At 42.3% G+C, this 17888-nt stretch overlaps 3 protein-coding genes across 3 annotated transcripts in view; 1 reads left to right on the plus strand and 2 right to left on the minus strand.

Annotated features, from left to right (window-relative positions):
* LOC147795130 (dystrophin-like) overlaps window positions 1-6970 on the plus strand; it is a 28918-nt gene extending 21948 nt beyond the window's left edge. The window contains exons 24-30 of the mRNA XM_087132238.1: window positions 14-346; window positions 1178-1360; window positions 1851-1994; window positions 2332-2490; window positions 4162-5082; window positions 6061-6366; window positions 6899-6970. Coding sequence (XP_086988364.1) covers window positions 14-346; window positions 1178-1360; window positions 1851-1994; window positions 2332-2490; window positions 4162-5082; window positions 6061-6366; window positions 6899-6970 — 2118 coding nt within the window. The remainder of the gene's footprint in view (window positions 1-13; window positions 347-1177; window positions 1361-1850; window positions 1995-2331; window positions 2491-4161; window positions 5083-6060; window positions 6367-6898) is intronic.
* A 576-nt stretch (window positions 6971-7546) lies between these two features.
* LOC110981497 (uncharacterized) lies at window positions 7547-14616 on the minus strand. The gene has a single exon (XM_022239100.2). The coding sequence runs from the start codon at window positions 13950-13952 to the stop codon at window positions 12168-12170; it is 1785 nt and encodes a 594-aa protein (XP_022094792.2). The 5' UTR covers window positions 13953-14616; the 3' UTR covers window positions 7547-12167.
* Window positions 14617-14791: 175 nt separating this feature from the next.
* LOC147795131 (uncharacterized) lies at window positions 14792-16794 on the minus strand. The gene has a single exon (XM_087132239.1). The coding sequence runs from the start codon at window positions 16601-16603 to the stop codon at window positions 15431-15433; it is 1173 nt and encodes a 390-aa protein (XP_086988365.1). The 5' UTR covers window positions 16604-16794; the 3' UTR covers window positions 14792-15430.
* Between the last annotated feature and the right edge of the window lie 1094 nt (window positions 16795-17888).

Raw genomic sequence — 17888 nt, forward strand, 5'->3', positions numbered from 1 at the left:
CTATTTATCTCAGGGCTTCTACAAGACGCTAAGCGAGATCAAGCATGAGGTGGAGTACGTCATTAAGACAGGCCGCAGCATCGTGGAGCGCCGGCAGCTGGACAACCCAGCTGAGCTGACGGAGCGGCTGAATGCCCTGAAGCTGCAGTACAACCAACTGGGCAAGCGGGTGACGGAGGGGCGGGACGAGCTGGAGAAGGCGCTGTCGCTCAGCCGCAAGGCAAAGAAGGAGCTGGTGGCCCAGGGCGAGTGGTGCCAGACCCGGGAGGCGGAGCTGGGCCGGAAGCAGAACGAGGACGCGGAGGGCGCTCCGCAGAGCTTGAATCAGGAGGTTGAGTGGTGTAAGGTGAGCTGGGCCTTTTGTTCTGCCACATGTGTATGTTTTTTTCAGTGTCCACTTAGGGTTTGCCCGGACTTCAAGGCCATTTTCCAGTACTTTGCATCTCAGGCTTCATCTCTAAAAGCACTCCCCAGATGTGGGCTTAAGTTGTTCAAATTAAACAGAAATACTTCAGTATTTGGCACTGTTGCTGTTGTACGGTGTTGTGGTTGCACTACTTGAATTATTGTTGGGCCAACAACTTCAAAATCAGAGGGGTTAAATATCAGATGGAGATGAAGCCAATTATTGGAAAGCTCCCCAAGATCTCTCACCCCCAAATTGATGATTGTTAGAGGTTTAACTGATGTCGCACTTTGGACAAAATAACTGGTGTAAAACTCTCATAATCATAGCCATTTGGGAGGCAACTCATGCCCTGTCAGGTGTTTAAAGCTCTGGAAAGTAATTCTTTAACTCTTGTCTTTGTCATTATTCCCCTCCGGTGGATTATTTGGAGTTTTTTCATTCCCCAAATTCTGTCAGGTCATTTTGGTCAAGTTGGCCTACACTCCTAGATTCTGGAAGAAAGTAAAATTGGTACTTTATGGGATATGACGTTGACAAGTGACTTAGGCATTACCAAACTGTTGTATTCATAACATCTGCAAATAATGAAAGATGTTTCCTGATGGTTTGATGTTTATGATAAATGTTTGATCATGTCGAAGTGTTTTTACAAGAACACATAAAGTAAGATTCAAGGGTAATTTCTTTCATTTTATGGAGTGCAGTGAAAAATTTGAGTTTTGGGGGGATGAAATGTAACGGTTTGCCTCTTGTGACTTGGTTTGGCAGAAACTGGAGCACGACGTCAGGAAGCGGCAGAACTCAATGGGCGAGTGCAAGAAGCTGGCCGACAAGCTGATCGCCTTGGCCGAGGAGGGCAGCCTGGACTCCCTCAAGGAGGACTGTGAGGAGATAGAGAAGAGACTGGCCAAGCTGTCTGGCCAAGTCAAAGACAGGCACCTGCAACTCAAGGTGAAATACTGCTTCATGGGAGCATGACCAATACCAATCACTGAACAAATTTTTAGGCATCTAATCAGTTTCTGAGAAATTTATTCCCCATGTGGTCTAAGGATCGCCAGTTTGGTTAAGACTTATGCCCTCAGCCCCGAAGTGAAATGTGACAACTCTCTTTTTTTAATTGAAATTGCCCTACTGAAACAGCGGGACTGATTTCAGTGTCATAAGCAAGTCTGTCACACGTGAAATTAAAAGTCAGGTCTCAAGGAATGGGGACTTAATGTTACGGAGAATAAGCAAATACAATGGAGTTCATGCATCACACATCACTTGAATTTTCTGTGACTGATATTGAGGTAAGGTGTCTTGTGATTGGCGAGATATTGACTTGTGATGACACGATTTGCAACCCTGACTGATTTTAATGATCTGTATCATCAGTTTTTTTGGGGGGGGGGAGACTCAGTTTTATCTGTTTTGGAACTACTGCGTTTCTCTCTAGAAATACCTCGATCAAATAGCGGAGTTCCGTCACAGTCTTGGTGAGGTGAAGCCGTGGCTCGCCGAGGCTGAGAGGATCTTAGATGCCTCGGACAAACTGCCGAGAGAGGAGAAAGTCGGTGAAGAGGAACTGGCCAAGTGCAGGGTGGGTACCGACTTTGTATGCAAATTTTGCCGCCGCTTAATGTAAAAAGCAAAAGTGGTAGAATCCTGTCTTTCTATAAAAACTGAAGTTTGGAAAGTAATTAGTTTGGTCAAATGAGGCTTATGGGTTTGCATGGCAGACATGAACGAAGTATGGCAGGTGTACGGAAACACAACGGAAGTTACTCTGTCTTTTGTTATTTGTGTGATTCCAAGAGGAACTGGTCGTTTCTACTCGTCGTTTTGAAAGGTATACTCTGTTTGCTATCGGGAATGTCTCCTGACTTTATGTTTCTGAGGCTTGTAAGTCTTATTTTTTTCCCCTTTTCTTTGCACAGAAATTGCAAGAGGAATCGGAGGACCTAGCTACGAGAGTTGAAGAGATCCGTGACCAGGCCTTGGAGCTGCTGCGACTGGGCGGCGATTGCCGTCGCTCCACAGAGCCCGACCTCATCAGCCTCAACCAGAGATGGGAAGACGTGTGCCAACGGGCCAAGGTAGGTTGCACATCAGTTTCGCTTTTTGCATTGATAAAGGGAAAAAGACTGCCTTTTTTTTTTTACCAAAGTCTCTTATTTTATCAGGGGTATTAAGCTTGTTCTGTTCAAATGGCCGAAGTTTGCTATTACAGTAGATGTTTGGATTGTTCATGGATAGGTCCCATTGCAAGGAATGGCTTTTAGTGTGGTTAATGCAGGAACTATCTTGCTTGCTCTTTGCTTGCTCTAAATCTCAGTTCCAGGGATTTTGTGTGCATAGAGTAGAGAGAGCTTCTCGTTACCAATATTTGACAGGGAGATTGCTGAGTGGCAAAATCATCTTGAAGATGCCGAACTTGAAAATATGTTATTCAAAGAACCACTTTTATGACCATCGTTATTCTGCGCCACTTGTTTATTTTTTTTGTAGTTTTTTGCAAATAGTGTCTTTAAGGTAAACAGCTTCCTTACTTGATATGTGAAAGAACCACTTAAGTACTAATTTTTGCGGCCCGTAGAACATACAGGTTTTTACTTCTGGAAGGAAATTTGTGATTGGGAGAAAAATGTAAACATTGAAATTTGTGATTGGGAGAAAAATGTAAACATTGAGCAAGTAAAACGTGGGAAGTGAAAGTGATTCTGAAAAAATGGATGTTATGCAGTAAATTAGTGGAGAATTGAAAATACGTGCCGCTTTGTTGGTGTTTGTCGTGTTTTCTGCCCTGTTTCATTTCATTGTGGTCAACCAGTTGATTTTGTTGCAATGGTTGAATGATTTGTTTTTCTTTCAACTATAAACAAGTTCTGGATAAACAGGGACTTTGTTGCGCTGCCTTGCTTTTAAACTATCTTGGGAAGTTGTCAGGGAGTGTTGTGGACGTGTAGGGAATCACCGAGACCCAAACTGTCCACTGTGTTTTTCCAGCATGTTATGAAATCAGATGCCCTTCATGTCGGTATCTGTGGAATGTGTTGTTAGTGAAAAAATGCCAATACGAGATGAAAGGGTGGAGTTTACAACTTGACACATTGAATAGAAAAAGGAAGGAAAGAATAAAAAAAGCCGTTGGCCTGATCAGGGCACAAGGCCCTGAGAACCAGATGTTGTTGTTGTGTGTAGTTGGAATCTAAACACATCGTATCCTGTATCAGAATTCTGTCTGCAGTACGCAATGATAAATGACTTCTCCACCAGTCGATTTGACCGGGTGGTTAGTGTAACCCTTGGCAGTTAAAAAAAGTTGTTTCTCACTTGGCCCATTTGAACAGTTTTATGTGACAGAGTAAATTTTTAATTTAAGTACTGGTATTCTCAGAAATCGTGCTGTTTTGTGTGGTTAAGTTAATAATCAAAAATAATTCCAAGACCAAATATTCAGGGGGCCAGACTTCTTTTTTTGGGGGGGGGGTCCTCTTTGCCCCCCTTGCAAATTGTTTGCTTAGAGAGTTTTAATGACAGTCGTTTGGAAACAAAAAAGGGAGAGACGACAAAATACAGTTTGAGAAACCTTGACAAATTGAGTCAGGCCCCCCTGATATTTCAACACTATGAATTTCTGACAAGTAAATAGTACAGTGGGGCTGTGACAGATAAGGCCGTTAAGAGCCCAACTGGGTCTCAAAGGGCCTCACGGTTGAGATCAAGGGTCACTGACATTCCTGCAATACCTGTGTTTCCATTGCCAGGAAAAGCAGCTGGAGCAGAAGACCATCATTGCTGAGATGGATGAGGCGGCACGGCAACAGGCGGAGGAAGAGGAGGCTGAACGGAGGCAGGCGGAAGAGAGAAAGAGGATGGAGAGGGAGGAGGAGGAACGGCTGAAGGAGGAGCGATTGAAGGAAGAGAAATTGAAGGAAGAGAAGTTGAAGGAAGAGAAGTTGATGGCAGAACGGTTGGAGGAAAAATTGAGGGAAGAGAAATTGAAGGAAAAGAAGTTGAAGGAAGAAAGATTGCAAGAAGAGAAATTGAAGGAAGAAAGATTGAAAGAAGAGAAATTAAAGGAAGAACAAGAAAGACTCAAGGCAGAGAGAGAACAGGAACGATTAAAACAGGAGGACAAGGATCGTCAGGCTGCTGCTTCTGCTACTGAGGTGATTCCCAAGGAGGAAGTTGAGCAGCCCATTGCCATGGAAACCGAAGATGTTGTGCAGTCAGCACCCAACCACCCCTGTGTCCCTGACGATGCGGAGACTTCTGCACAGATCTCGGAGGAGATCGTTGATGAGACTGTGCACTGCGAGTCCATCGAGGAGCTGGAGATGCAGCCGGACCTTTCCACCTTGCAGTGGGTCACCCCAGCCCGGCTGGCAGCCGGGGAGGAACAGGACAGCTCTGAGAGGACGGACTCAACAGTCGACGAGCGCTGTGAGCAGCAGGTCGTGGAAACGGTCCAGGGGGCCCTGAACCTGGATGTGGTGCTCGCCAGTGTCGGCGACAAGGAGGCAGGCGAGGCGGGCAAAGACGAGGAAGCTGAGAGGCACATTGCCGAGTTTCATGTCATCTTGGAGCAGACCAACCAAGCCATTGACCTGTGTGATCACAGACTAGTGGACGGTATGGACCTGAGACCGGAAGACTTTGAACAGGATGCTGAGCAAAGTGTGCAGGTAAGATGAACGAAATCCTTCATGTTGAATGTCCGTTCAGGCATTTTTAATTTCTAGCCGGCTGAGGCCTTTCAAGAGAAGGAAACAGTGTTTTGGAATAGTGAGGAAACCATCAGTTTCTACTGAAATGTCTTCCTTGTTGGTGTCACGTGTTATGTAGAATGGGTGCTTCAAAACAATCCTGCAGCTATCAAAAAAGATGAGCTCTTCTTGAATACATGTAACCTTCTCTGTGAAAATGGACCAGAAGTCACCTGAGCCACTTTTGGATTGTAGGCCTTTCAATAGAATCGTGCTCAATGGAAATCAGCGGGAAGGCTCCACATGTTATCCCCAACAGCGTCCATTTTCATTATGATATCAAAATAAGTGATCCATCAAAACAAAGAGCTTGCTTGCTTTTCTTCATGCAAACTTAAACAGTATTGAAACAGTGGCCTTATGACTCATTTTTACATGTGGCACTGAACCATTCTGCTGATCAACAACATTCAAACGTGTTCATTGAAACATATGCCATTAAGGGACTGATGACAGTGCATGACCACCAACATGGCTGCCTGGAGAATTGAGACTGTAAACTGTCTGTTGGGTGTTACAGATTAAAACCACATTCAGGGTTCCCAGCTACCCTGGAAATCAGGGAAAACCTGGAAAATGAGTTCCATTTTCCTATTGTAGTCAAGGAAAAGTCATGGAATTTGATTAGGCCAAAAGAGAAAGTGGTCAGCTTGTTGTATTTCATTCACACCTGAAACATCTTCAACAATATGGAAAACATGTCAAACTGGAAATGGGTTTAAATAATTATCCTGATTTCGGAAAATTTGTCAGGGAATCTCATAGAAAAATAAGGGAATTTACTTTTCATGAAATGCAAGGAACCCCAGTATGAGATGAACCCTATAAAGAAACCCCCAAAATGAAATTTAAATCAAACTCGGTTTTTGGGGTAAATGTTAATGGTTTCCCATTCAGGATACCAGTGAAGCCATCGATTCCCTGCAACCCGACGTGGAAAACCTGATAGCGCAGGGGGAGACCCTGATCAGCCAGACCAAGGAACACAACCCCAAGCAGTGCCGGCAGCTGGAGGCCAAGCTGGGCACCCTCCGCAATCGCTGGAACACGCTGCGGGGAGATGCGGAGAGTCGCAAGGACGCGCTGAAGGAGGTGGTGCCCCAGTGGAGCAGGTACCAGGGAGAGGTCAGGGAGATGGAGGCGTGGCTGGAGGAAATGGGGCGGAGGATGGAGCAAGGCAAGGAAGATGAAGACACTGTGAAGGTAAGACGGGAGTTAAAAGATCTTGATGACAGAGCAACAGTTACAGTAAAAGTAAAAAGGAAGTGCTGAGTTTAGTGGTCAAAGAAATGATTTCAAGAATGGAAAAGGTAGAAAAGACACCAAGAAGGTATATTGGAAGTTACTGGGAGAACTCTTGGGTTGAGTTGTATTAATTCATGACTTTTGACCATCGTCAGTTCAATCTGAATGCTGCACACATTTAAATATGCACTAAACATGCATTACCCGTGCCCGGGCGCAGGGCACATGGTTGTGTAGCAGTTGCATTCAGGTATCATCTGTACTCATCACCAGTGATGGGGAAAAAGGAAACACCCCTGGACACCCTTGCAGGCGTGCTTTTTAACTAAGAGCAATTCATAAATACCTCAGACAGTTTCTCTGTTCGGACACACACAACATGACTGTGTACTAACATTCGATAATGTCTACTGCGATTTGATAATGCTTGTTGCGTAAAAACGCACTGGCACCTGGATACGAGACGGTTTCATCCATTCCTATTGGTCAGGAGTCTGTGTGTGTTGCGGCACGAAGAATGTGCCACGCGCAGGCCGATTCCACATCAGGAGATTCTTCTTGACTACTTGCACAAGGAATATACCATAAAATGGACGGGGGTGTTAGAGAAAATAAAGTAAAACTTTTGAACAAAATCCTTGGAAATTTATTGTATAAATAGACTTCTTTTGACCCTCTGACTGAAACGATATTTTTGAATGGGAATAAATATGTTTTGGGTTGGTCTTAAACTAACCAACATTTAAATCCAAGGCTCGGGCATTAGTTACATCCATTCTCCTGAGCCGGTTTGAAATGCACGTTTAAGACCGGCTAAGAAAATATTTATTCACTTGGTACAAATCAGCATTTTGGTACTCTACTGAGACGGGATTTAGCCCCCTTCCACTCAATCTCAACATCTCAACCCTTATTGGACATGTGGCCGTGCGGCACATTTGGAGAGGTCCTACCACCAAGCCATCCTCCCTTTGTGGTTTGGCGTTCCGTTGGTCTTGGAATACGAAGGAAAACTTGGCAGAGTGAAGAAAGTTCACAGCCCGGAATGGTCCGAAAAGGGGGACTGTTAAAGGTTATATTTTGAAGCAGCGCCATAATGGACTCGCCCTAGGAGAGAAATTTAGACACTGACACAAAATACAAGAGCCACTTTTTTGGCATGCATTCTTTAATTGAACAAAATTATTGCCTTACAACTTGTGTAGCTTCGCCATTTCCTTAAATTGCTAATATCTGCATTATTTGTTCCGGTGTTGGACAATTTCAGCTTTTTTGGAGTAAATGCCAGGAATGATAGTGCCACCTGGAATCAATACAAATTGCCACCACTAAAAATAACATGAAAGAAATTACCATCTGTCAGGAAGTTGTGAATATTAGATATTAACCTGTCTCTAACGTGATTGGTTAGCTGCCTTAAAATTGCTTCAAATCCCTATTTTTTTTCAGTTTTGCACGATTTGGGGAAAAGGGCATAACCCTTTCTGTCTTTTTTTCTTTCTTTCCGGAATTGAATCAAAGGGAAATGGAACTGATAATTTTGGTGGATTTGATTCCTCAAAAAGGTGGAACTGCAGTTACCAAGGGCGACACCAATTTTGGCATCAATTCAAATTGTCGCTTACATGGAATTTGCTCAACACTAACTTTTTTTTCTGAGTCACTAAAGCTGAGAGTACCAGCTGCAAAAGGGAAAGCGGACTTTGGAGCCGAAACCTCATATTTGGTTTTTACTTAATTTGCACAATACATTTACTGTTGAAATATATCCCTTGGACCCTTCTGTAACTGAATTACGCACTCTTCCAGTGGAACTGTTTTTTTATGTCCTAGAAACGTACCGGTACATGCACACTGAAAGGGGAGCTCAATTTTTTTCACTCATGTCCGCTTATATATTGCTTTGGCAACTTCATGAACCCTAACACTCCTCAGTCTTCCAACAGGTGAAGGATTGAGGAGGGTTAGGGTTAATATTAAAACAACACTTGCCACAAACAGCGATGCTAAATTTCAAACCAGATATATGAATTCTTGAAAAGATCCAGTAACAATTGGTGAGATCACTTACATTTCAACGGAAAGTGCCAAGAGTTATGGAATTGGGCAAAAAATCTCTTCAGGTCCACTGACCCATTGAGAAAAAATCCAAGCAGTGTACAATTTTGATTATTCAAATAACTTGCAAAGCAGTTACTGGAAACAGTCGTGATAAAGATAAATGTGTCTACATCTACATTCCCTCTTTAGTACTACATTCATTGTTACACCAAGTACTTGTCATAATAAGACAACATTATCAAGAAACATGATGTTGAAATCATTGGAATTTTGAGAAGAAAAAATCGACAGGATATCCCAAAATGGAAGATGCACAATCAGACTAATTGGAAAAACTGTGTAATAATGTTACTAAAATACTAATTACTGTAAAATTTGTCATTACATTACCGGTATATACGGATTACATTTCACAATGTGTGTTTGAAAGCGAGTAAAACTGGTTCTGTACTTGCAAGCAGATGAGAATATACACGAAGGCTCATTCCCTTCGTTAGCACTTTAAATTACAGCTACATGTAATTACATATATTTGATTATTTTTGTTTGTCTCGGAAATATCTGGAATATTTATGCAGATTAAATGGCATTCATACGTAAGTGTAGCAGCATTCCGTAAATGTAGAGCTTAACATGCATATGTACCCACATGAACACAGTTCTAAAAATGTCTCATACATGTGTGATTGTTGTCCTTATATTTAGGAAAAAATATTCTCCCCACAAGAGATATCCTTTCCATCTGTCCACTGTAAAACTTAATCTTGCATACCGGATATTTTGGAAAATACAGTAGGCTATTGCAAAATGAGACATGCGTGAGACCACCATTTTGCGATAATTTATGAGAGCCTTCTACATGTAAGTTGCATTTGTGTACATTGACAAACTCGTCCTGTAAATATACTAAAATTGCATGTTTTTTGTCTCATGAGTGCATTTAATGTTTTCAGTTCAGAAATGCATACCTGTATAATATTAAGAAATAATTCTTTAGAACTTTTAATTATAATCAACTAAACTACATGTCTGTTGCTGCAATTACCTACATGTACAAAAAAATTTATCGGTACACCTGTACATACCATGTATGTTCATGTACAAAGCTTTGCCATTTAAAATGGTTTAAGCACAATGGCCACATGTTCATTCCTTTTTCCTCAAAATGTAAAAAGAAGGTGCCTCCTTTTTTTGGACATTGACTTCCTGTGCGTCTGTTTAATTTCTCAGTACATACATGTACATGTACCGTATTCCTCACACACACCACATGCAAACATCCAAACAACTGTGTGTCTCTGCACAGAGGCCCACTAATTATGTAGAAAATGCTGGCTTGCCTTTTCCTGCTTTGTCAACAAATGAAAATCTGGAGGAAATGGGAAGCTATTTTTTTAAAAATCAACTTCCTCGTAGATTTTATCCTTGCGTGTACTGATACAGTGGACTGTCAAAGATAGATGTATATAACATGAAATATCGCGTACAAGTACAATTGTATTTTTATAAGACATGGTACGATACAAGCAGAAATTTCGGCTCAGGTTTGCCAACAAATTTGGGGTTTTCAAGTACTGTGTATTGAAATTGTGAAGACATGCAGACATGCATACATATACCTATGTGCTACAAAACTTCCTCCATGTTACTCATATATTGTACATGTGATCAGAAAAACAGCCATTTTGCTTTTTCACATTTTCTTCGCAGTCATGCCAGGTTTAAGAAAGCAAAAGGTGGCCTTCCAAATCTGAGCTTCGACTGTGTCTCTGGGTTTGCATGACATACGTATGTCGTATAGTACGTGTGTGTCTCTGAGTTTGTTTCTGCATTCAATTGGGGACCCTGAACGACAGAGGACAATAAGGTCCGCGATTGACAGAGGGTCCCTGATTGACAACTGTGTACGAAACATATGGGTGGTACAAACAAAAGAGGTACAATAGGGGGTCCCCAGTTGCAGGCAAATGCACACTTGTGTGGGTTTACGTGACATACGTACGCCATACAGTACGTGTAGACATACTCTTGACTCCACAGTTTCTTGCTTAGTAAAAGAAAATCCTGGTTCAGAGAAAAGCATTGAGCTCATGCTTTTAATTCAAAGACATAGGCAAATGTACATGTGCTATAATAAGCTATTTGAAAGTTAAATTTTAATAAAATCTGGTGCACTGAGTTATCTGACTGCACATAAACATAACGATTTGAATGCCCCAGACTAAAGACACTGTTGCTATACCTTGTGATTCGGGGCAAGCTTTCGAATAGTAACCACCATCTCTGGCATGGACTGGTTCCTTTGTGCCTTTTTTTTGTCCATTGAGAACAGTGTATTGTTGCAAGGCATCTCTTGTGTAACTAAGCAAAGGCTTGCCCCAAATCACAAGGTACAGCAACATTGGTTTTAGTAAGGAGAATTCAAGTTGTTATGTTCATGTGAATTTTAAGAACTCAGTGTACCAGATTTTGATTGAAATTAACTTGCAAAAGGCTTATCACACAGACGAAGAGACAAACCGACAAAGCCTAAGACCATTGAAACTCAGATTTGTACAATTCTCCAACATACCAGTATCCCCCTACTGTTCTACTTTTATGGCGCATACTTTGAAATTTACAGCAGTTTACAGAAAAACACTGATTAGTGTTTGCCAGAATGTTTTCATTCACACAACAGTATCACAAATACCTCCAATTTGAATCAAGTCCCAAAACACTCAAATAAATACTCCTGTGTATCTGTAATATTTGTTCAAAAATTCAGGATTTGGTAAATGTTTAAAACACAAAGTTATCACAAACTTACAATGTACATCTAGCTAGCGTACATTTAAATTAATCAATGTGTTGTGCATTGTTCAACTTTTACACTCTACACAACACTAAGCCACTTAAGTTATCAATTGCTGTTGACATGTTTTTGTCACCGTCAATTCTGAGGCCTATCCTTAATGTTGAATTTTTTTGTCCAAACTTTTCTTATTTGCACCCTTTACAACATTTACAAACTACACGTCCCTTGGCGACTTAAGTATTTTTACCAGGAAATTTTCTCGTATGAGGATCCTGGGCTAGGTCTTACACATACCACAGGCCTGTGTGAAGATTTGCAAGACATCCTGTTGAATATGCTGCCTAGACTTTGCTTTAAATGAGCATAATCACAAATACGTCTTCATTTTCAGCATTCCTGACAGGAAATAAGCCAATTATGTAGCCAACTTTTATAGGTTACATGATACCAAATGCCAACAATGTACATTTGACTGTAGGCTGGGTTTATTACCTGAGATTTGATGAAAGTAAGGGTAGATTTTCATAGGATTCATGGAAAAGCTTAACGTAGAAATGTAGTAAGGTACTTTGGCAGGGATTACGCCAGTTGTGACCTCAAGGGAGCAAATCTCCAGGTTAAGCAGTTTGTAAGTGGGAAAAGGGTATAATTGGTATATGGTTTATGCGTAGCATGATGTACAGTGACAAGATGCTAATGAATAGTAAGTTGTAGGGTTTTCCCACATTCCATCATGTTGTGAGAGTGGTTTTTTTTTCTCTTACGTCTTTATATTGTGGCTTTTTTGTTCTTTTTTGAGAAACCGAAACTACCACTTCCCAAACCCTGAACTAAAAATCAGTTGGAGTTCTCGTTTCACTTACATATGTGCTCTGACTGTTGGCTGTGATGTACAAACCAATCAGTCAGTCATTCCTTTTTCAGTAACTGTTTTGTTGGGTTTGGAGTAGATTGCATCGGTAGTAGGAATCTCCTGCTGAGGAGGACAGTCCAAGTTCAAGTCTGCATACTGCAGTTCTTTTGTCTCCGGTTGTGGTCCAAGGTAAGTAGTGCTTGTGGTATCACTGGTTGAGGCAGAGCTGTGTGAGGTGGGCTTTGCTGGGGCGGGTTTTTGATATTTCCTGATGGGCTTTCTCAGCTTGGCGTAGGTCGTGCCGGGTTGTTTGGCACTGGAAGAGGACACAGGCTCCAAGTTGCGAGGGAGACTCACGAATCCAGGATCAGCCGTGGCTTTGTTGGTCTGCAGTGTCATTGTGAAGTGGCGGATGTCTTTACCTCTTCTGTTGGGGATTGCATACAAGTCTCCCTGGGGTGCTGCAGTCCCTTCGGCGAGCGTCTGACTTCTCGGCGATGGTTGGAGTTGATGTGCATCGTTCTGTGGAAGGTTTTCATAGGTGGCGTTTGTCTCAGCTATCGGCACAGACATGGTGACCCGCTCTCTCCGGAGCAATTCCTGAACGCTTGGTCTGGCATTCCTTGGTCTAAGATGACTGTTCCTTCTCTTAGAGAGCAGGACGATTCCAGCAACCAAAGCAGGTATCGCAAAGATGAGCCCACCCAGAATGGCTCCCACTGCAACCACAGTGGAATCCCCGTTGGATGTATTAATGCCTGCACAATCCCCTCTGTTGCTGGACATGACGGTCAAAGAAGCATTTTGACTGCTTCTGTAAGTCACACTGCCCATAACTGCCGTGCATCCTATCACGGACTTGTTATGATCAGTGGCCGACACCTGCAAAATTTCCAGTATTTGTCCTTTCAATCCAAGTTTAAAGTGACCCGCTTGCTCCTCCTTTGTCAACAAACCAACCATCAATTCTGTTCCGTCACCTTTGTGCAAACTCCAAGTGTACTCATCAACTGTCGATAGTGTCATTGCCTCAGAATGACATATGAAGACTGCCGTTTGACCTTCAGTAATGGTGACTGATGAGGGAGCAATAGAGATGGTTGGTTTTGTCGAGGGAGATTTTGTGGAGGGGGTTAATGTACATGTAGTGTCCTGGGCCACAGTTGAAGTAGGGCCACTGTTCACATCTGGACCAGCCACGCAAGTGAACTCCTTCCTGTCTGCAGTATCACGCAGTACCTGGCTTCTCGTCTGGCAGAGACAGTCCGGTAGATTTGCAAACCCAGCCAAGAGGTTAGCTGAATCCTTGTTTGATAAAGTGCAGTTAAGGGAAGCTGGTGCACCAGCCATTGGTTGTGTAGGATGTATTTCACATGTGGAATTCTGAGATGGACGTGGGTTTACCGTTAACGAGGCTGCATTTGAACTGAATGTTACTTCTGCTGAAGAGAAGTAGAGTCGGCAGAAATATGCTCCACTGTCCTCAGGCCTGGTTCTGTTGATAGTAAGACTATACTGCTGGTTTGATGCATCAAATCGAACAATTGTGCGACCGCTGAAAGGCCCCTGTGCTGTGTTACACTTAACAACTCGCTCAGCTGTGGTACTGCACTTTGGAAACCGCAGCCAACGGAGCTTTGTCGTGCTTGTGGATTCACAGTCTCTGATATCAGTTATGTTGATAAAGTCAGACCAACAGGTCAGTGTTACATTCTCTCCCTCATCAACAACCATCTCACGAGGTGGATGGTGTGTAAATGATTGACAGTTGTTAAGCAGCACAATTAAGATGACAAATGCAATAGGCAACATTTGTGAAGACACTCTGGCCATGTTGAAGTCATCCAATCTTATTCCATGAGTGCAGAATGAATTGTATCCTTGTTCTTATTAGCTGTTGACAGACAAGCTATGAGGTTGCAGTCAGTACCTACCTAATGATAAGGTCCCTGTACAACATGTACTTGCTGTGGCCACTAGATGGTGATTATCATGAATGACTTACATGTAGTCCCTGTGTCATCATTGTAATAGTAGGAGTACAATGTTCATGCTCGTACATATAGAACATCCAAATCACAAGTCCATATAAATTGTTTATTGTGTTTCCTTCCTGTTCTGCTTATAGATAGCATGATGTTTTAGATCAGCAGAGATACATGAATCTGCAATCAAGGAAGGGATTGCATGTTTTGCTCATTTTAAGCAGACTTGTTTATTTAATGTTTCTGGGTAATATGTAACCCCATATTAACCACGGTATGACTTCCCTTTTGTCTTTCTCCATACATGTACTTGTGGTAGAGGCATTCTTCAGTTCAGATTTTTTTTCCTGCCAGCAATTTTTCTCCCATAAGTTTCCCGGACTTTGTACACATTTTTTTTTTCTGGCTGCTACTTCGGTTACTTTTGAAACTTGCATATTCATTAAATTATGCCCAGAGAAAGATCGTATAATGTACATATACATGTAGATAGTATTAAAATGAAGACATCATGATAGTGTCATCACAAGATTTTCTATCATTTACTTTTCCTCTTTATTTATCATTCATTTACGTCTTTTTAACAAAACTAGGTATTTGCAAAATTCTTTGTGCAAGATCTTTGGTTGTGCATGTACATGTACACCTGCAGGTGTAGATTTGTGGATTATTGCAAAAATTGACACCACTTTATCAAAAACTGCAATATTCACATGTATCAGTCAAAGCCTGATCAAAATGATATTCAGTGGGTACATGAATGTGGCACCTGTACTCCTAATCATGCATTTACATGCACATATGAAGTGATGTTATGTTGACCTAATGACGTTGGTGAAATTTTTAAAATCAGTATGAACATTTGTAGTTAGCAGGTCTTTTTCCGAACTCATACCGTGTATTTTGAAATTATTTCTCATCAAATTGGTGTTGCACGGTTGCAGTGATTTCGTCCTGCAGTTTTTGGTGAATTCTTAAATCCGTTGCTAACTCCCGGAGACTCTTTACTTGTCGCTTTGAAGATGGTACCTGTATCGTACCAGGCCGAAATCAGTTGTCTATAAAATAAATTACCAGTATGTGTCTGCTCATCCCCCCACAAACAAAAGTGAAAATCGAAATCCCTTACTTCCATGCTGCTTAGGGAGTAATGAACTAATGGAATTTTGGCAGGAGAGGAAGGCTGAAGTTCCAGTACTGAATTTCCTTTGTTGTTTTACTCGCCAGAAGTTTATTTTGGAGCCATTTTAGCTTAACCTACATGTATGTGTTTCATGATACAGTATGAAATTGGGGGAAAACCTGATTGCTACAGGTACAAGTACCTTAGATGTCTTGAGTAGAGGCTGTCTTGGAGTGGCCCTTGTCACCTTTGTTGGGTTTTGCATAGATGGCATCAGTCCCTTCTCGAGGAGGATGGTCTAAGTTCAAATTTGCGTACTCCAACTCGTCTATCTCCTGTTGAGATCCAGGTTCAACTATGTCATCACTGACTGAGGCTGAGCTGTCCGAGTGTGGCTTTGTGGGAGCAGGTTTTGGATATATCCTTCCGGGTTTGTTCTCCTTGGCGTAGGTTGTGCCTTCTCTCATTTGGTCTTTGTTACTGGAGGAGGACACAGGCTCCAAGTTGCGAGGAAGACTCACAAACCCAGGGATGGCAGAGGCCTTGTTGGTCTGCGGTGTCATGGTGAAGTGCCGGATGTCTACACGTCTTTTATTTGGGATTGCATACAAATCTTCCCTGTGTCCTGCAGTCTCTTTAGTTGCTTGACTAGCTGGTTCAGGTGGACTTCGAGTAACGTCCGAAAGATTCTCATAAGTTGGATTTGTCTCCAAGGGCAAGGAGCCTCCAGCTGCATCCTCCCTTGATGATTCTTGAATGCCCGGCCTCTGTTGTCTTCCACCCTTCCGCATGTTTCTGATCAGGTATTGGGCAAGCAGAACCATGATGATGACAAGGACTATGATCACCAAAGCTCCTCCAATGATAAACCCTGTGGAGGTTGTCTGAGTTGTAGTCTCACTGTTGTCTTTATAAGTGCCCGTAGCTGTGGTCTCTGTTGCAGCTTGAGTTGTGATCACTGTCGTCAGAGGTGCACGTAGAACTGTCAGCAAGGAGACACCACTGTAAGGTGTTTGTCCAAGAAATGCTGAACAGTTGATGACAGTATTGTTGAAGTCAGTTGATGATACCTCAAGAATCTCTAAATTTTTGGCATTTTGACTGAGACTGTACAGTCCTCTGTGGTTGTCAAGGGTTGTTAGATCCACTCTCATGGTTGGTCTGTCACCTCTGGTCACAAACCATACGTACTTATCTGGAGCTGCTGAGGATATTGCTGTTAAGTTACAGGTGAACATGGCTGTTTCGCCTTCGAAAAGTGTCAGTGAACTTGGTGAGATTGAAACAGTTGGTGCAATGTTCAGAGGTGTTACCGAGCAATTTGGTCCATTCGCATTGAATCCAGCCACACACATGAAAGTTTTCATGTTGTCCATTTCCTGTAAGATTCTTCGTATTGAAAGCTGACCCCGTGGTTGTGTCAACCATAAAGTTTGAAGTCGCTTTTGATTGGTTGACGGGGATTCAAACCAAGTTATGTTCCCAGGTAGATCATCAGGTGAGAGGCTGCATTTTAAAACGACAGTTGCACCCACCCCCAGTTGTTGGGATACAACTTGACAAATGGGTGGAGACTACCTCTTTACTTTCAGGAGTGCCTTTGCAGAGTCGTGTGTTACTGGGCTTGCAAACCGGTACGGATAATACATTCGACAGAAATATTCTCCACTGTCTTGTGGCTTCACGTTGTAGATGGTCAGATGGTATTGTTCATTGTTCTCATCAAGTCCTGTGGTCATGCGTTGATTGAAAGGGTCCTCCACTGTGTAACAAGCAACAACGCGTTCCGTTTCCTCACTAGTGCTACTGGACTTGATCCAGCGTAGTCTTGGCCAAGTGCAGTTTCTTGACTGGTGTGCTGTCATTTGTGCTGACCAGCAAGTAATTGTTACATCCCTCCCCTTGTAAACTACCATGTCTTGTGGTTGAAGTGAGAATATCTGACTGTGTGCTTGACAGAGCAGTGCTGCCATGACCATGCCCAAGGGTACCATGTTCAAAGTCTGCAGGGCGACTGATGTCTGGAATTCCATTTGCCCAAAAGGATAATCCCCTGTGAAGTCTTGCATCCAGATTTCCTCTGCATTTATTGTGCTGCTTTGCCCAGATCTGGCCTCTCAAAGTTAGTGTCAGTCTGGTCCACCATGTATATACAATTTGAGCAAATGAGAAATGTGCACATCTGCAGGTCCCAGTGTCCTTACTCCTGGCAATACATGCAGCTGTAACAAGTGTTTCATTTCTCTGTGTTACTTCCTCAATTCAAGACAGTTCATCAACTAATTTTTTTTCCCTGGACCAATAACAGTATGCATTTATACAAAGAAAAGGCTTTGAATGCAACTTACATGTAGATCACAAATCACACTGATTTCCCTTTTGTTATTTAAATATTGACATGTCTGGCTGTGTTTTGATTGGTACATTGTACTTTCTCTAGTGTGGGCTTTGGCAAGAACTGTAGACCAATTCTGCGAGTACCACGATATAAAAAAGTACCAGCTTCTGATCAGGAAAGGCAACATTCCTAACTTTTCCATTTCCTTTATAGAAAAGTTGAAATGAAAAGTAAAACTGTAGGATACAGTCCATTAATTCAAGCCCCATTGAAAACAGTGTAAAATCAGCACTGTTCAGGGCCCGATAACATGCAGTCCAAAA

The sequence above is a fragment of the Acanthaster planci genome, unplaced genomic scaffold, assembly GCF_054643075.1.
Source record: "Acanthaster planci isolate LZ-2023a unplaced genomic scaffold, COTS_SCS Contig154, whole genome shotgun sequence".
Lineage (NCBI taxonomy): Eukaryota > Metazoa > Echinodermata > Asteroidea > Valvatida > Acanthasteridae > Acanthaster > Acanthaster planci.